Source organism: Dendropsophus ebraccatus, chromosome 7, assembly GCF_027789765.1.
Source record: "Dendropsophus ebraccatus isolate aDenEbr1 chromosome 7, aDenEbr1.pat, whole genome shotgun sequence".
Classification (NCBI taxonomy): Eukaryota; Metazoa; Chordata; class Amphibia; order Anura; family Hylidae; genus Dendropsophus; species Dendropsophus ebraccatus.
The window spans coordinates 36,230,666-36,257,418 of NC_091460.1; the positions used below are offsets into that span (position 1 = coordinate 36,230,666).

The window sequence follows — 26,753 nt, forward strand, 5'->3', positions numbered from 1 at the left end:
TGTCAAAAAGTTTTGTCTTTAAAAAAAATGTGTCCCTCTCACTTTTAAGAGGAGGAATAATGGTCTTGAATGATAATCCATTTGTTAAAAAAAAAATGAATAAGTGTTATATTTGTTGTAAAGCAGCACCTGGAGGATCAGCTTCTTATTAAGACGCAATGGTTGTTAAATGAAATTATGTCTATTATGGGCCATGTACTGTGTGTGGGAAGCACCCTGCATCCCAGCACTGATGAGCAGGAGTTCCCTTCTTCCCCCACTATGCATTTTCCCTGTCCAGGATACTGCTTCTATTTTTGGTAACTAAACATGAGCTTGTGAAGGAATCCCTCAAAATCCAATAGTGCACCGACAAACCTGTGTACTTATTACAGGACTTGTATGTGTTGACAACAGGTCTGTGGAGTCGGTAAGCTGCAGCTTCGCCTCAAACTCCTGAAATTTTTCAGGACCGACTCCTGCTCCTTCATAAATGGCCGGTCATATACCAGGGGAGTTATTTATCACACTGGCTCAGCAGCTTCTCCCTAATGTCCTACATGATCCTTGGGCAACTTCTGAGGGAATAAGGAAAGATATAAAGCAGCTTCTCCTGTGTGTGCAGTGGATGCGGCCAGTCTCCAGCCTCCATATCCTGAACTACTCACAACTAGACTAGAAACAAGCTGCCAAATAGTAACTGACAACTTTTCCCCAACTACCCTTATGTAATAGGGCCAGTGTCCTATTACTCATATATTCCCCGACCACCCTTATCTAATAGGGCCAGTGTCCTATTACTCATATATTCCCCGACCACCCTTATGTAATGGGGCCAGTGTCCTATTACTGATATATTCCCCGACCACCCTTATCTAATAGGGCCAGTGTCCTATTACTCATATATTCCCCGACCACCCTTACCTAATAGGGCCAGTGTCCTATTAGAATGTTGCTGGAGTCGGTACATTTTTTCCGACTCCAGCCAAAACTAGCTCCGACTTAGCCCTGGTTGACAAGTAATACAGGCAGATCTGCAAAGCCGCCTCCTGAAGCAAACACCTTCCCTCGATATACGGTGGCGAACAAGCAAGCCTCTTTCTTTCCATAAGACCGCTTTATAGGGATCAGAACGTAAATTTAACCCTTTCACCTAGATCAGGTTTCTAAAGCATTGCTTGGTATAGTCTTCAGGGAAAGAAAGAGTAAGAAAACATTTCCTAGTTCAGTTCTGGGTTGTTTGTATGTTTGCTGGTACTGTACATTGCCATGGGCTGAGGTCCATGTTCTTGAACCTCTCCGTCAACCATATTCCCACGGAATGTACAGAACAGACTAAACTGTCAAATCTCATCATAAATGATGCAGTGAGCTCCAAAACAGTTAAAGCTCTGTAAAAGCTATGTAATAGCCATATCAGTCCCGTATCAGAGAACTTTAGGGTAGCTTCACACATAGCGGATCCGCAGCGGATTTCACGCTGTGGGTTTGCAGCAAAATCCCCTGCGGAACCATGTTGTGTGAAGCAGTGGCGTCGCTAGGCATAGGCCCCAAATTAATTCTGCCTAGCCCTGAAAGTTATTTGCTGTTGACAGGATTAGCAGCGGCCTCTGGCCTGACCCACACGTCAGATTGGCTGCCCTCAGCGAGCGGTACCTGAAGAGGGCGCAGCTTCAGTGACGTCACTCGTGCTTTGAATGCGTGCACCGCGGCTGAGGGCAGCCACGCTCCTGCCCAGCCTCTCTCCAGGCAATGACCCGGCCAGCTCCTTCTTCAACTCCATCACCTGGCAAGAGCTTCTTTACCTCAATCACTGGCCAAGTAAGGTAACACGCGTGTGTTGGGGGGGGGGGGGGGCTAAGATGGGGCCCAGGTGGGGTAATATGTATGTGTGTGGGGGGGGGGGGGGGGCCAAGTGCTGTAGTATGCGTGTATGGAGGGGGTCAGAAGAGGTAGAGTGTGTGTGTGTGTTGGGGGGGGGAGCTAAGATGTGGCCCAGGTGGGGTAGTATGTCTGTATGGAGGGGGTCAGGAGAGGTAGTGTGGGTGTGTTGGGGGGGGGGGGGGGTTTGGTAGGTGGTGTAGTATGTGTGTAGAGTAGGATCAGGTGAAGTAGTGTGTGTGTGTGTGTGTGTGTGTGTGTGTTGGGGGAGTTAAAGTGACTGTACCACCAGGCCCAGGCTGAAGCACTGGAGGCGGGCCGACCCACCCTTAGTGGGAGGAAACCCCCGCCCCTCTGATAGGGTTCCATTCATTCTAATGGAGTCATGTCATTGAGGGGCTGGGGTTTCTTCCCACTGGGGGTGCGTCAGCCCGCCTCCAGTGCTTCAGCCTGGGCCTGATGGGGCCCAGGTGGGGTAGGTAGGGTGTGTGTGTGGGAAGGGGTCAGGTGGTGTAGTATGCTTGTATAGAGGGGGTCTGGTGAGGTTGTGTGTGGGGGGATGAGGGTCAGGTGGGGGTAGTGTGTGTGTGTGTATGTATGTGGGGGGGGGGGGGGGTCAGGTTGATTTCAGGCTGGAGGGGAACTTAATTACTATGGTGGGTACAGCAGGGGCATTATTACTATATAGGGGCACAGCAGAGGGGGCATTATCTCTATATGGGGCAGTAAGTCTGCCCCAGAGACTGTGTGCACAGGGGGAGCTGTGAAGGAGCTGACTGGGCAGTGGTGTGCAGCACTACTAATGACAGTGACCCTGACAGGAGCCCAGAGGCGGTGGCTGCCTGTGTCTGCTTAGCTGCAGTTATTATGAGTGGCGACAATAGATCTGGGCTAATAGAGCGGTCACTAGGTTCTGCACTGGGCTCCTTCGCTAACCGCTTACGACGGCACTCAAGGGACCGTGCCCCAGATGTTTTTGGACACTAGCAACGCCCCTGGTGTGAAGGTCTATGGGTTACATATGTGCAGCAGAATTTTCATTCCACCGTGTATATGTAAGCCGGCCCCTTTATTCCCCCCCGTTGCCCGCAGCCCCAGGAGCATACTTTACCTTCTCGGCGCCGCAGCACTGATTGGCTGATAGGGAGCAAGGGGAACCGTGAGCCTCACACACAGCCGCAGCGCTGAGCAGGTAATGTATGCTGGGGGCGGTTAAAGGGGCTGGCTTACATATCTGCAGTGGAATTAAAATTCAGCTGCGGATATGTAACCCATAGACCTTCACCCTACATGCAAACCTGCAGCATGAAATCCGCTGCGGATCCGGTACATGTGAAGATACCCTAACTGTGTTGGCGCTTATTACATCATATTGAATTATGATGCAGGGAATTCCGACAGTTCTGTCCATGCCAGTCTGCCTATGCAACATGGGAATGCAGCCTAAGTTAACAACCCCGTAACATGACTTAACCACTTTTTTTGCATATTTTATTAACCAGAAGAGAGCTGTATGCCTGTATGAACGCACCTCCAAACAATATTAATCGTGAGGATAGACAACTTTATTGGATAACAGAAAATATCCAAACAGGACACCATAGTCTCAAAAAACACTCGCTGTGAGACAGACAAAATAAAGACGCTACTGACCTGATACCTTCTCTGTACCTGTAAGACCTAAAGAACGGTAAGTACAAAAAGGTACAAAGGTCTCTGTGGGTGGGAACTCTTACAGTTCCTTAGATCTTACAGGTACATAGAGGTTATCAGGTCACTCCGGCTCTATTCCTGGACGCAGGATTAGGCCATATGGTTAGTTGGTATTTTTGAGACCATGGAGTCCTGTCTGGAGATTTCGTGATTTTCTGTTTTCCAATCGATCTTCATGGTTAATATTTGGAGTTGTGTTCTTATAGCATACAGATTTTTTTCCTTCTGGTTAATATTGTATATATTGTAATATTGTAGATTTGTATGTGCCGAGCTGCACTCCACATATTTAATGGAGTTGGTGCCTCCTCTTCTTCTAGTTTCTTCACCTTTTGTGTATTAGTTGCCCGTAGATCTTTTTGCTATTTTACGATAAAATACAAATACAGAGATTATTCATTTCAAGGTTTTTTTTGTTTTGTTTTTTTACATTTCACTCAAAAATACATTCTCCGGTGTAAATGTAATGCATTTCAAGAAAGACCAACTACAAAAACATCTGAATACCAAGGCTTGTTTATAGGGCCATATCTATGACACAGGTTCCTATAGGTACTTAACCAAAAAAGATGAAAAATGTGTCCATAAAACATGCCCTCTGTCAAACGTATAAAGTAGAAAATATCTTTAAAGACAACTATAAAAAATACCCCAGGTCTACAGAACGAGAGAAACCTTTAAATAAAGACTATTCACAGGCTGTACAACATAAATGAACATAGGAGAAGTGTGGTTTCCGTAGAACTACCCACCGCTCACCATCCAGTGTATATAACTCAGTCACGTGCCACCATCCAGAGTACAGAGTCCATCCTGTAGGGAGGACCAGCATGTGTTACCATCCAGCATACACAGGTTCTGCATCGTAAGTAATTCCATAGATGGTACTGGAAGGTCTGCTCGAGGTTAGAAGAGGAGACTTGGAACTGAAACCTATGACCCTCTCTCTCCCTTCTCTTTTTTTTTTGTTTTTTTTTTTTAAGAATTCAACAGGGGTTGTGATCACAAGCAGTTTTGAAATATATTCACTTTATTTATTAGGCTTTTTGTGTTTAAACCAATGTTTTACCAAATTGAACCATGCTCCCTCCATGACAATATTTGGTCTTTTCTGTTAAAAAAAAAACCAAAAAAAACCCGACGACACAGGACGTCCAAGTCCTTTGTGAACTCACACAAGTAAAGAAACCTGTACATCATGCTGGTGGTATAACTTATTAGTTCTATTAACAACTTTGCATGCTTACCAGGAGACAATGCTGTTTATGTAACAATTCATTCCGTATAATGTCACTGTGTGGTTACATAGGTTTTGGTGCTGTGTGACAGGAGAGCTGACTATACGATGCAAGCACCCCCAGTATTCTCTGCTACTAAATGTGGGCATTCAGTAGCTGTACAGATGCACAGTGAAGAGAGACACCTAGTGGCCATATGTATACCATTGATTTAAACATAAAAAAAAGTGTGTATATTGCAAAACTGCTTGCAATCTCAACCCCTGTTGATTTGTGACAGTGCCTCTTTCATGGCCTTATACTGTACCTAGATCAAATAATATCTTGGGTTATGTGGCCAATATACAGATTAGCAAGTATTTCAACTTGTGTTTATTTTTTATTTAAAGGGGTTGTCTAGGCTAACATCTTTTGGATATGTATAAGCATCTTTAAAGAGACTCTGTCCCTAGGTTTATGGTGTCCTATCTCGGTAACATAAACTGGTGACGGAGAAGCTGAACAGAATGATGTATCACTTACATTGTTCTGTGCAGCTGATTCAGAGATATCCTCCTGAATAACATGGACAATAAGTAGTTTTCTCCATTATGTGCATGAGCTCAGTAGTCCTCATTATTCATGAGAAGCAGAAGACTCCACCCACCAGCTGCTGATTGGCAGTTATCTATCCTTGCTGTGTTTAGGCAGTCCACTGTGAATCAGCAGCTGGAGGGCAGGGGGAGGGGTGTGGCAAGAATCCTATTCTCCTGCATATTAGGAGAACTGCTAAACAAGATGATGTAATTAGTATATTATTCTGTTCAGAATTTCTGTCAATAGTTTATGCTGCCCTCATGTAAGGCAACACAAACCTAGTGACAGATTCAAGTCTAGATAAGAAGCAGATGTCTGGAATGGTGATTGAGGAGTTCACCATCATTTGTCTTTAGGCTGTCCATATACATTCGTGAAAAGTCAGACAAAACCGCTTTGGTGCAACCAACTGACTAATGTGTAGGGAGCCTCTCGACTCTCCTGACAGATGATAGTGAGAGAAGGGTGGGCTGTGACCCTATGCTGTCACCAGAGCCGTCTGCCTGCAGCATACCCCTTCTCTTTCCATGAACATTGGGCAGAGCTGGACATTCACATGTATAAAGAGATCGAGACTGATATCTGTCAGACAAAAGAAGGTTAGTCCTCCTTAAGAACATCGTGAACACAAACTTCTCAACTTACCCACTGCACAAACTATAAGCATGATGATAGTAAATGGTGCCAGCGTGCAGGAGTCTCCTTCCTTACGCAAGAAGGTCTCCATACAATAACTTGGCTCCGTGCTCCCAGCAGGGCAGAAAGCATCTTCAGGACAACTGATGGGATTAATGTCCGGGCTCTGAGAAGGAGAGAAAACATTTTTAGAAGTTCAGGAAAGTTGATGTAGGCCACATACAAGGATTTACTATTCCTTCTATATACAATCATTGCCCTCGGATACTTACAGGACAGTAGTGACCTATAGGACACACTTCACAGCGTTCCCCTCCCCAGCTGATCTGGTATTCACCATCACGGCAATACTTGCATCGGTCATCTCCATGTCCTTTATACATGCCTACGTAGGGGAGTAATACAGATTTATAGTACAGCAAGAACAACAGACTCCACAGAGACGCTATCACAGGGATAGCAAGCCATCGGTCCAACACCCATCCTCCCATCCTCATTCACATAGGGGCTAAGATAAGTGTGCATGTATCTTTAAGAAGGTGTCTGCAGCCAGACAACTATGGTGGTGCTAATGTCTAGGGGATATTTTGAAGGATCAGTTGCTGATCCTTCTCTACCCAAATGCATAGTTGCCAACAGTCCCAGTTTTGCCGGGACTGTCCCGATTCTGAGGAGACAGCCCTGGCAAAACTATGTCCCGGATAGGTCTCGGAAAGCCCCGCCCTTCAAGCGCGAGCATGAAGAGCAAGGAGGAGGAGTCCCTGGGGGACTAGAGGAACCACACTGGTGAGGTAAGTATAGCTTTTTTTTTTTTTTTTTTTTTTTTATAAATACAGATGAAGGGAAAAGAGAATGCTGAAGGGGGTACCGGTATGATGATGAAGGGACAGGAGGGGGATGACGGGGGAAAAGTCATCTGGAGCCAGAGAAATTTATAATGCAGGTCTGTATAATGTGTATGGTTGGCTATAAAGCAAATCATGAATTATTAAAAATTATTATTGATAAATATAAAATAAATTATATATTTACCTGGGTGACCCATGGAGCACTCTATGGAGCCGACCTCCAGAGATTCCTGACCGTCAGGACACACTGTGCAGAGCGGACAGGAGGTTGTGCTGCAGAATAGATATAAAATAAATATGTTGCACTCATCGGCAGATAGCTAATAGGGAAAAACAAGTAAAGATTTATAAAATCAAGTTTTCCTTCCTCCTCTAAACAAATGATATGCATGACTCAGTGATGAAAGTCAATAAACAGGGGTGGGTGGGGGAGGGAGCAGGCGTGCATGCTGCAGCTCACCTCCACGACTCGAGCTTAGAAGGAAAATATACATTTTATAACTGCAAACGACAGGTATCATTTATTTTATCTCCCCTCAGTTATCTGCCCATGTCTGCAGCTCTGAGCATGATATACAGCTGACAGATTACCTCTAAAATAGCGCCAAAGTAGGAGCTGTAGGATATCCTAATATAGTATAATGCAATTATATTTATTAACCCTAACCATAGCCTTAGCTATAGTATGGAATGCTTTGTGTCATATTACTGTTACAAAGGACAGAAAAAGAAATTACTTGCAATATGTTCCCCTCGGACAAGGCTCACACTGCGATGCACTCTGTTCAGATGCAAAGTGACCTAAAAAGGAAAGACAGAGACCATCAGAGCAGTTTTCCCATTCATCAAATAATCCACCACTCCGCTCTAAAAGCAGTGGTCAGACTGCTGCACATAGAGATATACATATATAAAGCTATAGAGATATATTATATCTACTGTATAGGATAGAGATATAGTATATATCTGTTGTATAGCATATAAATATATATACACGTATATACATATATACACATATATATATATATACACAAAAAATTATATAATCAGACAAACTGCTTTTAGAGCACAGAGGTGGTCGGTAACCTAGACAACAGGCAGTCTGCAATTGTAGGGAAAGAGCTGCATAATAAAAATAAAAAAACAACAACTTGACAAGTCAGAAAAAGAAGTCAAAAGTTTTTATCAATAGATAATGGATCAAAAGAATGAGCGGGGAGACAACCTGCTCCGTATGTTCACAATGAGGAATAGGCAAGGAATTTCAAGCTGAATCAGTGCTTAATTTTACGCTTATTCCTCTTGAAGCTCCGCCCATAAAATATGTATAGAGCAATGTCCCATTGTGTTTAATGGGATTTCCACTCTGTTGTTCACGCGGTGGTGGTTCATCTGCTTTCTGGTCAAAAATTGACATATCAATTCTTTGGGCGGATTCCGCTAGAGAAATCCCATGGAAGTCATTGGGGCTTTGAATTTCCGCTTGAATTCCAGACCAATTCCGCCAGAGCTGAAATTTCAAAAGCAGAAGACTTTCATCTTTAATCCCTAGTGTGAACATACACTAAGGGCCCTATTCCACGGGACGATTATCGTTTGGATAATCGTTAACGATTAACGATCTCAAACGACCGCTATTGCGAAAGACCTGAAAACGTTCACTCATTTCCATGGAACGATAATCGTTACTTATGATCGTAATTGCGATCGTTTCTCTTCGCTATTTATTCGCTATTGCGTTCGTATCTATTGAGAACGACCGAACGATGTCTTATTCAATGCGAACGATTTGCGAACGAGCAACGATAAAAATAGGTCCAGGTCTTATTAAACGATCAACGATTTCTCGTTCGGTCGTTAATCGTTAACTGCATTTCAACCGAACGATTATCGTTCAGATTCAAACGATTTAACGATAATCTGAACGATAATCGTCCCGTGGAATAGGGCCCTAAGTGAGAAGAGACTTGCCCCATACACTTTCATTATGAGCCTGTCTTCTCACGTGACACAGAGTCGGGGGAGGAGTGCTTTGAGCCAGGCTGCTCTCAGGTCGTTCTCATGATCAGTCACGGCCTGAACACTCACACCCAGACCGATGAAAACTTTTAACATATCATACGTTTTGTGACAGCGCCCTTTTCAGCTTAGCTACATTAGAAATAGCTTGAGTTTTAGCCATGGGAAAGTTTCTATGTTTAAAAAGAAAAAAAAAAAATAGCTACATATAAACAAGCATCTGTCCTGTATGGTGCCCTTAGTGAGTCTCCCTTGGTAACACATTCCTCTATTTGACTATAATTGTACGAAAATTGCCCCAAGACTGATATAAATTCATACTACCACCAAGACATCTGACTCCTAGAAGACAAACATGAGTCATAGGATCTATTCATCTCCATGTCTGGCCCCATATTTAAGAGTAAGGTTAATGTATTATCATGTGACTTTCTGCACTGCTCATTGACAGTGAGCTTTATGTACTTCAAATGTGTCTGTATAGCATGTTCTGAATCTTATTCTCCATAAAGAACCTCTACACACTCAGGTTTAAAGTGACTCTGTACCCACAATCTGACCCCCCTCCCCCCCCTCCAAACCACTTGTTCCTTCGGATAGCTGCTTTCAATAGGTGATGCAGTTATTGTCCTGAAAAAGAACTTTTAAACTTGCAGCCCCGTGCCCAACGGCTGGGGCTTAGAGAATCTGTGCCCTAACTTTGCACCACCCCTCCGTCCCTCCTCCCCACCCTCGCCATTATTAGGAATGCCACTGGAACATTTTCTCCTGTCTAAACACTGCACAGGTGTCTTAACGATCCAGCCCATGTGCCATGCTTACACAGGTGATGAATAGGAGGCAATCTGCCAAGGCCCAAACAAGGATCCATAATAGAACTGGTGGTTATCTCTTTAGTACATAGAGTGTCTTGTTCTTGTGTTGGGGGACTGGTGGGCATGTTGCCACATCACCTCTGTGTATCTTCCTCTGGAGATCATAGCTGATCGTTGGGGCTGCACCAGTTTATCGCCATCTTTGTGATAGAGCCTATAGAAAGAGAACTCTGCACTGTATCATTCCCCGGTTATTCCTCCTGGCTGCTTTCTTCCAAAAGCAGCACCTTCTCTGTCCCCAGTTTGGTTGTGGTTATGCAGCTCAGTTTCATTAAAATGAATAGAGCTGAATTGTAATACCACACACAACCTGAGGACAGGGGTGGTGCTGTTCTTCCAAGATAGTAGCTGTGCCTTATCTAGTCCTCGATAACGTAGGGCTGGGCGGTATACCGTCAAAATACTGATACCGTTTGTGGCGTCGGTTAACCGACCTCAACTCTGCCAGGACGGAATCTGCGGTATTTCCCCCCTCCCTCCTCCTCCTCACCCTGCGGCCGCATGCTCTGCTCCCCTTAGTGAGAATTGGACATTATTTGGGGATATCCCCTACTGAGGAATAGTCTTTATCATTAATGCGCTCCGAGTTTTAGCTATATTTTGCACAACTGTATTTCCTACTATGTGTCTGTATGAAAGACATACTGTATATACTTCGCTAATTTAAGCAATTTGGTTCCAAGGAGGACCCGTCAAAAACCTACAGCAGCATCACCTTGTTGATAGGGAGGCGCTTGAAGCTTATGTCGGCCATCTTTAATAAGGGCAGCTAACTATGGAGCTGCGGCGGAGCAGCGTACATGGTTATAACTTATATCTTCTACAATTCCAGGTTATTGTAAGGCCTCTTCGCTTCAGGTAGGGCTTCTTGGACGCACCAGGGAAGCATTAGAGCTCCGGCGCTAGTTATCGCGAGATCTGGCGTTCACTCGGATCTCGTTTCTTAGCGCCAGAGGGGGCCTTTTTTAGGTGTCTTCATAAAATGCCTGCTCGGGATGGTTTTCTTTTCTCAAGATGGCGTCGATGAGGGAGAGTGACACCGGCCTGTGGCTTCACAATAAGCTGGGCTCGGCGGACGAATTGTGGGCGCCCCCCAGCATCGCCTCTCTGCTCACGGCCACCGTCATTGACAATGTCCGCCTGTGTTTCCACAACCTTTCGTCCGCCGTCAAGCTGAAGCTGCTGCTGGGGATGCTGCACCTCCCACGCCGCACCGTGGACGAGGTGAGTGCTCCCATCCTCCTCCGCCCCCCTCTCCCTCCTCTGGGCGTGAGCAGGACGGGGCCGCCCGGGGGAACTACAAGTGCCAGCAACTCTCCACTATAAGTCTGTGTGTCGGAGTAGAAGCTATTTCACATCACGCGTTATGTTGTGTGACATAAACGCGATCAGAATAAAGGAAGGAGAAGGGAGTGCTCTGTGGTTGCTATGGGCAACAGACTGCAAACTGTAGTCGGGGGATTGGTGGGATGTTGTAAGGAGACATGGTTACTGCTGCATCTGACTGCAACTTATTCTATAGTCACATCTGTCCCCTGATTCCTATACCTATGCTGTAGGACTACAGGGTCAGGCTATGGAAGTTGTAGTCTGTTACCATGGAGACATAGAAGTATGCTGAAAAGACAAGATGGGGGATACCCTGTTAAAGGGGTACACCAGTGGGGGGAAAAAAAAACTTTTAAATCAACTGGTACCAGAGATCTGTAATTTACTAATACAGTGGTGCCTTGGATTTCGAGCATAATTAGTTCCGGGGCCGCGCTTTTAATCCAAATCACTCTTAAACAAAAAGCAAATTTTCCCATAAGAAATCATTCAAATGCTGACAAACTTTTCTATACAGCAGTGTGTATAGCTGAGTGTGAGTGCAGGCACGTTATCACAGCAGTGTGTATAGCTGAGTGTGAGTGCAGGCACATTATAGCAGGAATGGAGAGGATGGGAAACACAAGGGTGGACAGAGACTGCAGGGACCATGAGTAATGAGTAGGATATATGTGGGCACAGTATAGCAGCACTTTCTGTCCGAGGAGAGAGGGGTTACCGCTATGGAGAGGTTACCTCCACAGTCCTGTCCCCTGATGTAAGCCCCAGCCTGAAGTGGATCTCATATGATTTGGAAGGTGAGGGAGACTTCCTGAGTCAGAGTACAGTGCTGTAGACCAGGCTATGCAGACCATTCCCCTCCCCCACTCCCCCTCCCACCCAGTACGTGGAGCTATTATACCAAAGCAATGCTCTTAAACCAAGTTACAGTTTTGAAAAACTGTGAGCTCTTCTTGCAAAGCGCTCTCAATCAAAGTTACTCTTAAACCGAGGTACCACTGTATTTAAAAAATCTTCAGACTTCCAGTACTTATCAGCTGTTGCATGTCTTGCAGCAAGTGGTATTCTTTCCAGTCTGCAGAGCAGGAAAGGTTTTCTATGGGCATTTGTGGCTGGTCTGGACAGTTCCTGTCATGGACAGAGGTGGCAGCAGAGAGCACTGTGTCAGACTGGAGAGAATACGCTTAACATACAGCAGCTGATAAGTACTGGAAGACTGGAGATTTTTTAATAGAAGTAAATTACAAATCTCTGGCTCTTTCTGACACCAGTTGATTTGAAAGAATTTTATTTTCGCTGGGGTAACCCTTTTAAAACACTTTTTGCACTAGAAAGGGAGACTGACTGCAGGTTTGGAATTGTAGTCTGTTACCATGGAGACATGTAAGTTTACTTTCTGGTGAGGCAGTTCTCAAAAAAGTCACTATAAGCTGCACAGTTTTTTTTCCTGACTGGAACAATCTCTGGTTTATTGAACATTGTTATCCTCTTGGTCATGCTGGCGAGGCCCCGGCCTCCTCCTCTTGGTCATGCTGGCGAGGCCCCGGCCTCCTCCTCTTGGTCATGCTGGCGAGGCCCCGGCCTCCTCCTCTTGGTCATGCTGGCGAGGCCCCGGCCTCCTCCTCTTGGTCATGCTGGCGAGGCCCCGGCCTCCTCCTCTTGGTCATGCTGGCAAGGCCCCGGCCTCCTCCTCTTGGTCATGCTGGCGAGGCCCCGGCCTCCTCCTCTTGGTCATGCTGGCGAGGCCCCAGCTGGGAGGGAAGCGCTTAGCCACATGCTTCGCTCTCTGCTCCTTGTACCAATCAGTTGGTGTGTGAACAGTCAGGCAGTCAGGTGACTGGTCAGATTGGATGGTATATTGTCAGTATTGGTAGGCTCTGACCACTAGACTGAAGGGGCTATAGTGCATGTAACATGGCTCCATCTCTATGCATAGTTGTCTGCAGTTCCCTGCACGGCCAGGTGTGTCACTGTGCAGAGAGACGATATCTGTGCGGGGCCCCTTCATTGTCAGGATCAGAGGTGGGGTCACAGAAATCAGTATCATAGCAGTGTGAGGTTGGAATATAACTTTAAAGTGTCACTGTCGTGATTTTTTTTTTTTTTTGCAGAAATCAATAGTCCAGGCGATTTAAGATACTTGTAATTGGGTTTATTAGCCGAAAAATGAATTTTTTTTATCATGAAAAAGCAGTTTGAAGCTCTCCCCCCTGTCTTCATTGTTCTCCTATGGAGAGAGCTAAATAAAAGACCAAAACAGGACAACAAAGAGTTAATTTACAAATACCTTGCCCTTTATCTCCTCTGACAGTCACCACTGACCTCTCTGAGCTCTGATTACAGCTGTCACCCAGTTCTGTGCCTGTAATGGTGCGTTTACACGAAACTATAATTGGCCCGATCGTACGATTAACGATGTCGGAGTAACGATTTTTTTTTTTCATAACGATCAGCGTTTAGACGGTACGATATATCGTACGGAAAGATCGTTTTGCGATCGTGCGCCCGGCCCCCCCGCTCGCAGCCCGGCCCCCCGCTCTGATCGCCTCCGATCGCTCCGCGCAGCAGGCGGCGGGGGGGTGGGGGTGGCGATCGGAGCGGCGGGGGGTGGCGATTGAGCGGGGGGCCGGCCGGACTATTGCGCGATGACTGTTTACACGGAACGATCGGCGAATATTTTACGAACAACGATTTGATATGTTGAAAGATCAAAACGAACGATTTCTCGTTCGTCGTTTGATCGTTTGCTGCGTTTACACGTACGATTATCGTTCGAATTTGATCGTTATCGCGCAAATTCGCACGATAATCGTTACGTGTAAACGCAGCATAATCCTCTGTTATCAGCTTTCTGCTGTCAGCTAACTCCCTCCTCCCCCCTCCCCTCTCTATAAACCAGACTTGCAGTGAATGGAAGGAAGGTGGGGGGGACCTGGGGAAAGGCTTTTTACATGCAGATAATATCATATTTGCCTAAAAAAAAACAATTACAAAGCTTCTCAAAATCGTCTGTAATATTGATTGCTGCAAAAAAAAAAAAAAAAGTTACACTTTAACATCAGCCACCATGCTACATGCTGACAATAGCTTGTGGTCTGGCCGCCATTCATGTAAATCTTGGTGGAGGCCGGGCATCCTGTAAGCTAGCACATCACATGTTAGGACCTCAGTGGTACTGTGACTGTATACCATGACCATTCAGGACCCTAGTAAAGTGCAGTTGCTTCCCACTACAGATCCCCAGACCATGTCTCCTAGTAGAAGAAGTAAACCCTATAGCTATTACCGTGGGAGGAATGATGATCTCATTTGCCCTCAGGCCGCTCGTGTTTGTGTAGGAAATTTGCTTAATGTGTTTGTCCTTGGAATACGTCTGGTGATTAGTTACATGGCGCGGCGCTCCGCTATATATCATGTAAACCAGACACCTGCTGTGTATATACCCCTGTCTCAGACTATATGAAGAGAAGTATTGGCTCCCCTTACACACACAGGAGCTTTTAGGACGCCCCATTCTGAACCCCAAGAATCCATCAGGCTGCTGTTATGTTGTGATGGTGACAGGACGGCCCGGGCACCTGGGTTCTGGTGCTTTGCCTTTCTATATACAGGATGCAAATGACAGTGTGCGCTGTGAAGAGCGGAAGCTGCAGAGTTTCTATCTGTTATAAAGTTTTCGATAGACCTTTCTCTGTGCCCCGTGCAGGTTCCCATCATGTCGGCAGGTTACCGGCCCAGACTGGCAGAAACTGAAAGTCTTGTTTGTACCGCAGAGAGATTCCCATTAGTTTCAAGGTTACAATCATTGTTTATATTAGATGTAATGATAAGGGACCCGAGGACTAATGTTGGCCCGTTGTCTGCTCATACTGGTTCTTAAATGCTGGTTCTTAAATGAACTGGTAGAAACGTATTGGCTACAAAGTAGGAGAAAAGTATGGGAATGGGGCAGTTCTGAAGTTTTGGTTTATATCATCAGTTCCCATCAAAGCTTTAGCTGACCAGGCATGATGGGAATTGTAGTTTTGCAACAGCTGGAGAGCCGCAGGTTCCCTTTTCCTGGTTTATACAATATTCGGCATGGTTGACATAAAAAAATCCTATATCCCTGTGACCCACCACTTATTGCTGCAGGTGTTGAAACAATAACACCTAACAGTCTGGAGGCATCAGCACAGTCGTCAGTAGAGTAGTCTGGAGTTATATGAAAAAAAAAAGTCTTCCAGTACTTATCAGCTACTGTATGTCCTGCGGGAAGTGGTGTATTCTTTCCAGGCTGAAGAGCAGGAGAGATTGTCTATGGGGATTTGCTCCTGCTCTGGACACAGACAGAGGTGGCAGCAGAGAGCACTGTAAGACTGGAAAGAATACACCACTTCCCGCAGGACATACAGCAGCTGATAAGTACTGGAAGACTGGATATTTTTTAATAGAAGTAAATTACAAATCTATATAACTTTGACACCAGTTGATCTTAACCCCTAGACGACCTATGACGTACCGGTACGCCCTGGAAGTCTGTGCCCAGACGACCCTGGGTGTACCGATACGTCCTGACCTATGAAGTGCGCTTCACTCCAGAGCGCACTTCTTAGGAGGTGGGTGCCGGCTGCAGTGAGCAGCCCAGCCCTCACCATTAATGACAGGCTGCAGTTTGTCATTAACCACTTAAACTCAGCACGATCAAGGCATTTTAGTGTGACAGGGGGAGTCCCGATCGCTGTATCGGACCGCAGGAGGTCTCTTACCTTCCGCTGTGCGGTCTGATCGGCTTTCTGGTCATTGAGTCTGCCACAGGCAGGCTCAATAAGCAGAACGCCTATGACACCGATCAATGCTATGCCTATGGCATAGCAGTGATCAGTGTTTCCAATCTGAGTGTTGTATGTACAAGTCCCCCAGGGGTACTTGAAATGTGTTAAAATAAAAAAAGGAAAATCATTATTACACTACCCCAAAGCCCCTCCCCCAATAAAAGTTGAAATCACCCCCCCTTATATAAATAAAACATATAAAAATAAATAAACATATAATATACCGTAGCGTGCGTAATTGTCCGATCTATTAAACTATAACAAGCGTCATCACAAACAGCGTAAATGAAAAGAGGGGTAAAAAGTGCCAGGTTTACTGATTTTATGTTACATTATATATATAAAAAAAAATTAAAAAGTGATCAAAACATCCGAGCTACACAGATTTGGTATTAATACAGCCCCGTAGGTGAAAAACTAAAATCGTTATAAGCGTCACAATAGGGACACTTTATTAATAATTGCAAAAGAAAAGTATTTCATTAAAATGTGTGTATGTGTGTGTGTGTATATATATATATATATATATATATATATATATATATATATATATATATATATATATATATATATATATATATATATATATATATATATATATAAATAAACATTAGAGAATCTGTGTAAACCTGCATTTGGTTGTGTTTGGACTGACCTATAGAATAATAGTATCATGTCGCTGTTACCATATAGTGCATTACGTAGACACAGGAACCCCCCAAACGTTACCATATTGCATTCTTTTTTACGATTTCACTGATTTATATCTTCATAAATAATATATTTGGGGTTCCATCATACATGTTATGGTAGAATGAAAGACGCCATTACACAGTACAACTATTCCTGTAACAAACAAGCCCCCACTTGGCCCTGTAGATAGAAAACTGAAAGTGCTAGAGCTCTTAGAAGGGGAGGAGGAAAAAACGAAAACACAAAAATCTAAATTTGCGCGGTCCACTGGGTCATTTTGGAACTGGTCCTCACACATTACAAAGCACTGAGTTGTGCCTTAAACTTAATGAGTATTCCACAAGTCAACTTTGTATACCTAGGCATGCTTTTTTGCTGCTATCCCTATGTATAGGTAAAAGGTGGTCAGAGGTGAAGCTGGCCTTTGACCCTTGTCCCTTTGATGGCTCTGTGTTTTCCCATGAATGTATATATTGTAGTGAATGATGTGCCATGTTGGTAGTCTGCTCTTCTCTTTTTAATAGGACTTATGTTGTATTCATTGTCATACATTTTAATAAAAAAACAAGTACGGTAATAAAATTTGGCAGGTCACACATTCATGCCGCCAGTCCATTCATTTGGATGGAGTGATAACTCTATTCTCTATGTCAGAGTCTGGGATAACACAGGAGTGGCCAAGCAGAGGGTAAGCTCTTCCCCTGACCGGCCTGGAGATGATCTGATGTGTTCGCTGCTCCTCCGGGATTTGGCTTTGTTACTTCCCATTGCACCAGCACATGATGAAATAAGAAGAAACCTGAAACTATCTATGACTCACTTGGGGATTCCTCATATGATTGTATTATTAGTATTCAGAAGGTTTGTCTGAGGGAGAATCTATCCGTCTTCCAGTAGGTGCGCCACACTTCTCCACAGGCTGGTTGTGGTATTGCAGGTGGCTGTGACGGTCCAGACATGGATAACAGCCATGCTGAATCTGGGAGAGAACACGTAATCTCACAAAGCAGAAACCCATAAAGCTTTTGATGGTCGGTCTGGTTTCTGCTGATAAGAAGCGATCTGCCTGTTATCTTGGTGACTGCAGGGCAGGATCCATCTCCTATCTGTCTCTATCGTATATAGTACACATTTTATTCTTGGAGATAAGGTAACCATTATATATTTCTCCAACCATAGTCTGAGATGTTGTGTGGTGACTGATTTAAAAGGGAATCTGTCTGCACCCAGGCCCTACCTGTTGTGCTGTAGCTGCCAGTCCCCTAGTGAGCATGGTACCTTTTGGTAATTTGTCCGTGGAGTGGATTATGCACAATCCACTCCACATGTTCATTATTTGAGTGGAGAGCAGAGAAATCCCATCGAAGAAATAGGACAGGCAGAATTTCAAGTGGGATCCGATGTGCGGAGTTCACTCGTAAATTCAGCCTCTAAGGGTGGGTTCACACTATGGAATTCTCGTGGATGTCTGCGGAATCCGCAGCACGGCCTCGCGCCTTGCCTCCGTGGACACCATTCTATGGTCGGCGTATTCCGCTATCCGCTTCTTTCACTTCTTTCGGCGGATAGCGGAATATGACGGCCCATAGAATGGTGGCTACGGAGCCAGCGGAAAGGCGCGCATGCGCGCGGATATACTGTAGAATTCCGCGGACATTATCCGTGAGAATTCCGTAGTGTGAACCCACCCTTACTCAGTGTGCAAGGGCCCTACTGAAGAGGCAAAGAGGAGTTGTGGCTCCGCATTTGCTTCTCACTCTAGCGCTCCTCACCACTGCTTTCTCCTCCCTTTCTCCTTCATTAATAATCAATGCTGCCCGGCCTCCTGCTCGCTCAGCTGTCAGCCAGTGTCTCTGATTGCAGATCAGTCCTCTGTTAGCAGGCACTGACTGACAGCTGAGTAAGCAGAAGACCGAGCAGCATTGATTATTTTTGAAGAGGAGGGAGGAGTGGTGAGGTGTGCCAGAAGGCAGGACAAACGCTGAGCCACAACTTCTCTTTGACTCTTCATTACAGTTGGAGACCCGAGATTGTGCATAATCCACTACACAGACAAATTACCAAAAGGTAACATGCTCACAAGGGGACTGCCAGCTACAGAACCAGTGGTAGGGCCCGGGAGCTGACAGATTCCCTTTAAACCCAAGACCCACACTGTTTAAAGGGGTAATCTGAATTTAAAAAAAAAAAGAACCTGTGCACCTAAACTAAAAATATTCATGGTCAAGTTCCAGAAAACTGCTTCGTTCTCCCACTAAGACTTCTGACTTTATTTTTGTCTTGCAGATGAAGATGGCATTAACAGAAATAATTCAGCTGGCTTCACTGGACTCTGACCCCTGGATTCTAATGGTGGCGGACATACTGAAGTCCTTTCCGGACACCGGCTCACTAAACCTCGACCTGGAAGAGCAGAACCCAAATGTACAGGATATATTAGGAGAGCTCAGAGAAAAGGGTAGGATGGTCTCTTGGTCCATTGGTTGGTCACATTTCTTAACATGTTACAGTCTTTAACTTTGATGTCTTTCCTAAACCAGTGAGTGAGTGTGAGGCCTCCGCCATGCTGCCCCTTGAATGCCAGTATTTGAACAAGAACGCCCTCACCATGCTGGCCGGACCGCTGACACCTCCAGTCAAGCATTTCCAGTTAAAACGAAAGCCAAAAAGTGCCACGCTGCGAGCAGAGCTCTTACAGAAGTGTGAGTATGCGACAATGCACCAGCATAGCCTGAAAACTATTAAAGCTGTATTTTTATGACTGGTATGTTGTAGTTAAAAGGTTAATGTTTAAAGTCCGATGGTCGTAGAGCAAGTTAAAGGGGTACTCTGCCGGAATTCTTTTTCTTATCAGCTGGTGTCAGGAAGTTGTACAGATTTGTAAGTTATTTAAAAAATCTCCAGTCTTCTAGTACTTATCAGCTTCCTCTGAATTTATTAAGTTTCACATAAAAGTACAATTTGAATCTACAGAGGCGCGGGCAAAGATACAAATGACATTACATCATATGAAATAGGCAACAACTAAATTGTCAATAAGGTTTCAAAACTAAATTGAATACAAGGCCAAAGTGGCCAGGACTGGAGTCCTAAACCTCTAAACCTTGGAAGAACCAGAAGAGAGTAAGAAAACAAGGGGGTGGGGGGGGTTGAGTAAAGAAGGAAGAGCATAGACAAGGTGGCGGGCCCCCTCACTGAGTTAGGCTCCGTTCCCACTGAGCAAAGGTAGCGGAATTCCGCGACGGAATTGTCCGCCGCGGAATGCCGTTAGCCTCCCGCTCATAATGGGAGTCTATGGGAGGCGCGTGCTCCTGCCCTGTCCGCGCTGAAGAATGAATATGTTCATTCTTCAGCGCGTACAGAGCAGCAGCGCGCGCCTCCCATAGACTCCCATTATGAGCGGGAGGCTAACGGCATTCCGCGGCGGACAATTCCGTCGCGGAATTCCGCTACCTTTGCTCAGTGGGAACGGGAACATTTTCAGTGTTTTTTTCACCCCTTGTTATGGTGCTTTATGGTTAAAGGTTTAATCGAAATGTTTTGTTTAACTTCACAGCGACAGAAACTGCGCAGCAACTCAAGAAGACGGCTGGAGTGCCATTCCACGCCAAAGGGAGGGGTCTGGTCAAAAAACTGGATACTACAAGTGAGTCCATTTGATTGCTTGGCCTAGAAACTAAACTGATCTAAGTATCATCCACCAAGGAAAGGTAGATATTTTTCCTGATCTAAATTTAGAAGTTATCATAAGATTAAAACTTATCTCAGCATAGCTGGTAAGTAACTTATCGATTGGGATCTAACTGCTGGCATTTCCAGTCACCAGGATGGGCTTCATTGTTCTGCTAGTGAGTCTTACTATTCACTGTCTATGGGAGAACAGCCCTTCACTCTCTTTAGGAAGTCCCATAGCAAACAAATGCAGAGGTGGTTTAGTGTATGCGTTGCTGTCCACCTCACAGAACAAGAGGTCCCTTGTCCCCAGAGGAAAGGGGTGTCCCAGCGGTCAAACCCCCACGTATTACCTGTCCTGTGGGGGGTGCTGATGGAAATTTTAAGAATTGCTCCTAGGTTCCCTCACCAATGGCCTCCCAGAAGACCGGCACACTGTCTCCAGTTTATCAAGGGAACCAAGTTTTATCCAAAATGTTCATAATGAATCTGCTCTGCTGATGTCATAAGAGTTTCTTCTTTTTCCCTACCAGCTCCTCTTAAAGGTATACCAAAGCAGGCACCATTTAGAAGCCCAACAACCCCAAGTGTATTTAGTCCAACAACCAACAGGACGCCTATTGCCCCCTCCAGGACACCCCTCCGGAGAGAGAGGGGAGTAAAGGTAGGTGAATTATCTTTTATCCATGACACTCCCTGGAGTCAACATTAATGGTTTTCTAATCCTCTATACCCCTATAGGTCATCCCAATGATTAGGTTTGGCCTGGTGATTTTTTTTATTATGCTCTGAGCCTAGATTATTATTTTCAGCTTTTAGATATCTCTGAGTTGGACATGGTGGACGCAGGGAGAGAAGCCAAGAGAAGAAGGAAGACTGTAGGTGAGTACCAAGATTTTATTACAGCTTTTATTGCTGTTTTGCACATTGCATTGGATTGAAGCGATTACTCTTCTAGACCCCCTTCCCATGACTGTGCCAGTTTTTACTGTCAGGAAATCCTCAAATTGCTTTAGGAAAGCATCACCACTGTGGTCCAGGGGAGAGGGATGCAGGCCAGGGGCTGCCATCATCACTGCTAAGTTGGGGGTGAACTCTCCACCAATCCTTAATTCTGGCCGTGTTCCTGATGTGCATTATTAAAGCATCTGTAATTCTGGTTATGAGAGTGTCTGTCCCAAAATTCCAGACGAAAATAGGATCAGATCTAAAAAAAAAAATCATGATCTGTTTTCCGGAGCGGATAGAATCCTCAGGGATGTCTGTTACTAATATATAAACATATGGGTCTGGATTTCCTGATAAGAAACCTGAATGTGCAAAGTGCGCCTCCCTTTATTAAAAAGCTATTAGGACATCCTATGAAGACTCTTAGATGGTTCATTTGATGATGTAAAAATTACATTGCCTTTAGTTCCTGACTCTACAAAATGGAAAGCACATAGCTTGAGCCTGCAGTCTGAGTGTTTTCCACTCCCTTCAGTAGAGAAGCTAGTCCGGATGTATCCTCAGTGTTTTTTACCATGTGGTGGTCATTACGTTTATTTTAATCATCTGCTTCTTTAATCACAGAAACTGACGTTGCAGAAAAGCGGCCAAAAGAAGAAACTGTTGTGAAAAGTGCAACCCCCGACTATGCTGCTGGGCTCGTCTCTACACAGGTAACGCCCCATCGATAAATGGGGGGGGGGGGTTTAAAAATTTTAGCTACTATGTCCTATGCAGCATATTGAGTGTCTATCTATGTATGCTTTTGACTCTTAAGAAGCCTTTCATAGCATAATGGGAGTTGTAGTGTTGCAATAGCTGGAATGGCACAGGTTAGAGACCACCGCTCTGAGGCAATGCACTTGGCTTGTATCACGTCCTCCTGGTGGTTACTTCACGTTCATATGGCTATATTTGCTTCTGTCTGTCCAGATGTTGCACTCAATGAGATTTGTAAGATTCTCGTTGTTTGCACCTTCAGTGCAATTTTGCTTTATTTTTTACTATGTGCCGAAGTGCGCACAATATGTTTTTGATATGGGATCTCCTAGGAACAGCTGTTCTCTTTTTTATAATAAATGACTAAACTATAGCACCAGTGTACAGTACTTCATCCTGATTCTAAAATGATTTTCAGAAACTCGGTACCCTTAACAATGAGAGTGCCCTTCCATCTACAAGCTACTTGCCAGCTACCCCCAGTGTGGTGCCATCCTCCTCCTACATCCCTGCGTCCGAGGCTCAGCAAGGTATGTCCTGTCAGTATTCACCTGTAATACAGAAAATTAAAGGGGTTATCCAGTGCTACAAAAAACATGGCCACTTTCCCCCTACTGTTGTCTCCACATTGGGTGGGGTTTTGAAACTCTGTTCCATTGAAGTAAATGGAGCTTATTTGCAAACTGCACCTGAACTGAAGACAACAGTAGGGGGAAAAGTGGCCATGTTTTGGTAGCGCTGGATAACCCCTTTAAGGATGTGATTGTATACAGCGTTGTCTGCAGCTCTGGTATACGGCCCTTTTGGGAATGATTCTGCTTCTCTCCAGGAATCCTAACCTGTTTGTTTTCAGTAATGAGGAAACTGACCTCAAATACAGACATGTGAATGAATGCATAAAGCCACAAAACAGGTCAATGTCTAGAGATGGAACAAATGTTGTTAGCTTCTGTGGTTAGTCTCATGGTTTCTGTAATTGTATGTTTGTTTCTTCATTTATTATGTACATGAACCCTCATGAATAATATTCGGCCTAACCACATGCGTAGGTTTTACGACTTTTAAAGGCATAAAATATGGTAGATAAACTTTTTGCGTTCTCTCTTTGTACAGCTGGGTCTGTCCGGGAAGCTTTGCAGACGACGAGGCAAGGAGAGGAACCCACGACTCCCAATAATGCCCTTCCTACTCAGTTTAAACAGCGGACACCAATGTATCATAGTAATCCCAATGCCCCCGCTACCACTCCTACGCCTGCAGCCACTCCTACCTCTCCACTGACACCCACTGCACCGCAGGTGGCCACTCCTGCAGCTCAGGCTCCTCAGATTACTACTCAGACACAACCTCAGCCCAAGAATAACCTGTCACTCACAGTAAGTACACAGTCAGGTGTACTATTGCTGATGGATTTTGATCCATCTGTGGAAGCAACACATGATCAAGGTTATCCAGGATTTAAAAAAAGTGCAACCATTTTTTTTTTTTTTGCAAAAACAGTGCCATACCTGTCCCAGCGGTGTGTTAAATTACAATTCAGCTCTATTCACTTCAATGGAACTGAGCTACAGAACCCAAACTAGAAAGTAGTTTTTCTAAGCCTTCACAATGCCTTTTAAAGGGGTTAGGCTGGGTTCACACACTACGTTTTTGCAATCCGTTTTCATGTTTTTGCAAAAAAAGGGATGCAATTGTGTTAATCCTTTTTCTTCCATTTTTCCATTGACTTCCATTATAAAAGATTAAAATGCATCCTTTTTTGTTCTCTTTTTTTTTTTTTTTTTTTTATATATATATATATATATATATAACATGCACAAAAATGTACTGTATGTATTGTTGGTGGTCTGATCACTGAGACACTATCGATCAGAGCTAAGGTCCCTTGAGTGAATAGAGCAGTAGCATGCACCACCACTCCATTCACTTGCTAGACTAGTACAGTGCTTAGCTATCTCTGCAAATCCCATAGCATGAATGGTGCAGAGGCTGAGCACCCACGCTGCTGCTTCATTTACTTACTTAATTTAAGGGGCTTCCGTTCTTGTGATCAGACGCTTTATATCGCCTACCCTGTAAATAGGTGATAATATATCATCTAAAGGAGCTATCAAAAATAGAAAAACGCTGCCACACATGTATTCTGGTTGTGTGTGGTATCACAGCTCACTTCCTGGTAAAGTGAATGGAACCAAAGTATAATGCCACATGCAACCCGAGGACAGGTGAGGTACTGTTTTCAATAATAAATTAGGTGGTTTTTTTTTTTTTTTTCATATTCGTAGATAACCCCTTTAAGGGTGCCTTCACTTGTACCGTATTGCTGCGTATTTAACGCTGTGTTTTTACCGCTGTGTGTTTGTCGCGATTTTTACATGCGAGTTTTGATTTCACATGGTTTTCATGTGAAAATTAAAACTCGCATGTAAAAATCGCACCAAACATGCAGCGATAAAATCGCAGCATTAAATACGCAGCGATACGGTATGTGTGAAGCTACCCTAAAGGGGAACTATCAGCAGGTTAGATGAATCTAACCTGCTGCTAGCTCCCTAGTGGGCACAGGGTTCTGAGGATTAAGATATGTCTTTTTACCTTCATCCTCGGTGCTGTTCTTATGCTGTTAGCTGTGAAATCATCTGCACAGTAAGCAGTTAGGAGTACTGGTTTCCCCCACTACCGATCCACCATAACGGACCTTCATCCTCAGCTTCATCTGACCTGCTGATGGAACAATTTTTATGTGCTTTGTTAACCTGGCTCCTGGGGTTTGCCCGCTCTTTTATTCATGGTAACGTGTGCTTTGTTTGCTTCAGCAGTTTGTTTTATGTTTTGTATATAATCTCTTGTTTACAGAAGGAACAGATGTTTGCTGCACAAGAAATGTTCAAGACTGCAAACAAGGTTACAAGACCAGAGAAGGCTCTCATTTTAGGCTTTATGGCAGGTTCAAGAGGTGAGTGAGTCCCCAGTGTCAATGGGGAAATATTCTCCAAATATCATTGAGCCTTACATGCCAGCTGCTGGTGTGGTAGAATAACAACATTACCAGATATGCTGCTTCTATAGGAAACTTCTGTACATACACCTGCAGTATGAAGTGTGTTTTTATTTATTTATTTTTGTTTGTTTTTGTTTGTTTTTTATTTTAAGAAATCCATTTGAATTGAACATATTTGAGCTCAGCAAGTCCTCATAGGAAAACCATATTTGTTTTACAGTGACTTGTAATGGATAAATGGATTTGTTTATAGATGAAGGGGCAAACCAGCAAAAAGTTGCAATTTTTTAGCCAAAAAAAAAATCAGGCTAAAAATCTACCCCAGTTCTTCTTTTGTTCTCAAACAAAGGTACCTAGCAGCAGTCTCTCCCTGCTTCCCATTCAGAATAAATGTATGCTCGGCTGAGCAGAGTATGCATATATGTGGGAAAATCAGAAGAGACGATGCAAATTGTACGGCTTAGGGTCCCCCCCCCCCCCACTCATCTTTGACTTGCTCCTGCACTCTCCACTCTTGCTGTATGTTCTGCCTTCTAACGTCAATGTATGTTTATTGTGCAGAAAATCCTTGCCCAGAACAGGGTGACGTTATCCAGATAAAGCTCAGCGAGTACACAGAAGTCATACAGAAAGGTGACGGCACGGGCAGCACCACAATGATCGTCGACACGGTTTTCGAAATGAACTATTCCACCGGCAAGTGGACCAAGCTAAAAAAATACAAACCCCTGACCAACGTCTCATAGGGGCGGATTCCAGGCAAGACATTATGGACCAAAAAAAAAGACTTGTAAATGGGGTTTATGATATAACAATCACCATCCAGAGGCCAATGTTCCCTGGATGATCATGAGGAGAAGAGTTCTGCTTGATGTCAATGGTTTCATCCTCACTGGAACGAAAGACAATGGTTCTGTTCCTAAAAACGCAACAGTTTAAGACTGACGGCCAGTTTTGTATGATTGAAACCTATTTTAAAATGAGTCCTACAATCACAATGCAAAGCCTCCTGGGTGAATCTGATTTTTTTTTTTTTTTACATTTTACAATAGCTAATCCTGTGGATCACCTTGATTTTTCTAGGTGTAAGAATTGGTGATGTGCACCATTCAGCATTAGGGGGGGGGGGGGGGGGGGGGGGGGGAAGGGGTGCCTTTTTCCATTTTTATCTGCAGTATTTCGGAAAGGTATTTGGACTGGGTCAAGCTTACTGTAACCTCGCTCTTCAGATTTTATTTTTTAAGTCTTCTAGTGTGTGAGCGTCTCAGTGCTGGCCATTGGACGTCCACACCACTGCTGTGTGCTACTTTCTGCTTTGCAAGGTTTTGTTTCCCTAGTTTAGTACAATCATGGGGACAGAGGGTGGAGGAAGGGGTCTAGTGCTATTGGGAAGTCTGGTATAATAGATGTGGAGTCCAAGATGCATAAATAAAGTGGAGGCATCATTGTCGTCTGTTTTGCGAAGAGAGGCGGCAGTGTTCTGTATTGTGAACTGCAGTATGGCGACTTATTTCTTTACACACTCTTATGTCATAGTAACATGTGAATGTGTGTGTGTGTAATAGATAGAGATTATATATATAATCTCCTTTGTGAACATAGAGATTCATATATGGATGCAACCATTACTGTCGTGTTTACTTACAGTGGAATTCAGTTCTGTGGGGGCTGTTTATTCAGAGCTGCACTCACAATTCTGCTCTGCTTTGGAAATGGTCAACAAGCTTGTTAAACACACAACCATTTAGCTGAGCTCATACTTGTGTAGGATA

General features: G+C 44.4%; 2 protein-coding genes across 5 annotated transcripts; one reads left to right on the forward strand and one right to left on the reverse strand.

Moving 5' to 3' along the window:
• Nucleotides 1-4,000: 4,000 nt before the first annotated feature.
• On the reverse strand, nucleotides 4,001-11,002 carry LOC138797314 (uncharacterized). Of its 4 annotated transcripts, none has more exons than XM_069977299.1 (6): nucleotides 10,481-11,002; nucleotides 7,609-7,672; nucleotides 7,056-7,144; nucleotides 6,296-6,408; nucleotides 6,033-6,189; nucleotides 4,001-4,386 (listed from the first exon to the last, which is right to left on the reverse strand). In XM_069977299.1, exons 3-6 carry the CDS (start codon nucleotides 7,066-7,068, stop codon nucleotides 4,262-4,264), a joined length of 408 nt encoding a protein of 135 aa, XP_069833400.1. In that variant the 5' UTR covers nucleotides 7,069-7,144; nucleotides 7,609-7,672; nucleotides 10,481-11,002; the 3' UTR covers nucleotides 4,001-4,261. The 4 variants fall into 4 exon arrangements, with proteins under 4 accessions (XP_069833400.1, XP_069833403.1, XP_069833401.1 ...); XM_069977302.1 differs by having other exon boundaries at nucleotides 7,056-7,191; XM_069977300.1 differs by having other exon boundaries at nucleotides 10,470-11,002.
• NELFA (negative elongation factor complex member A) lies at nucleotides 10,574-26,473 on the forward strand. Its single transcript, XM_069977298.1, has 11 exons — nucleotides 10,574-10,989; nucleotides 18,888-19,059; nucleotides 19,142-19,303; nucleotides 20,158-20,247; nucleotides 20,807-20,937; nucleotides 21,086-21,155; nucleotides 21,846-21,934; nucleotides 22,399-22,510; nucleotides 23,094-23,356; nucleotides 24,837-24,936; nucleotides 25,543-26,473. The coding sequence occupies exons 1-11, from the start codon at nucleotides 10,780-10,782 to the stop codon at nucleotides 25,725-25,727; spliced, it is 1,584 nt and encodes a 527-aa protein (XP_069833399.1). The 5' UTR covers nucleotides 10,574-10,779; the 3' UTR covers nucleotides 25,728-26,473.
• Nucleotides 26,474-26,753: the final 280 nt, after the last annotated feature.

What these genes read in the sequence shown, in the direction of transcription:
- LOC138797314 (XM_069977299.1), bottom strand. An exon ending in CTATAGGTCACTACTGTCCT is followed by an intron (nt 6,190 to 6,295) that starts GTAAGTATCCGA and finishes TCTCCTTCTCAG; the next exon opens with AGCCCGGACATTAATCCCAT. An exon ending in GCTTATAGTTTGTGCAGTGG is followed by an intron (nt 4,387 to 6,032) that starts GTAAGTTGAGAA and finishes TCCTCCCTACAG; the next exon opens with GATGGACTCTGTACTCTGGA.
- NELFA (XM_069977298.1), top strand. Translation starts at nt 10,780, where the DNA reads ATGGCGTCGATGAGGGAGAGTGACACCGGCCTGTGGCTTCACAATAAG. An exon ending in CAAAAAACTGGATACTACAA is followed by an intron (nt 20,248 to 20,806) that starts GTGAGTCCATTT and finishes TTTCCCTACCAG; the next exon opens with CTCCTCTTAAAGGTATACCA. An exon ending in CTTTATGGCAGGTTCAAGAG is followed by an intron (nt 24,937 to 25,542) that starts GTGAGTGAGTCC and finishes TTTATTGTGCAG; the next exon opens with AAAATCCTTGCCCAGAACAG.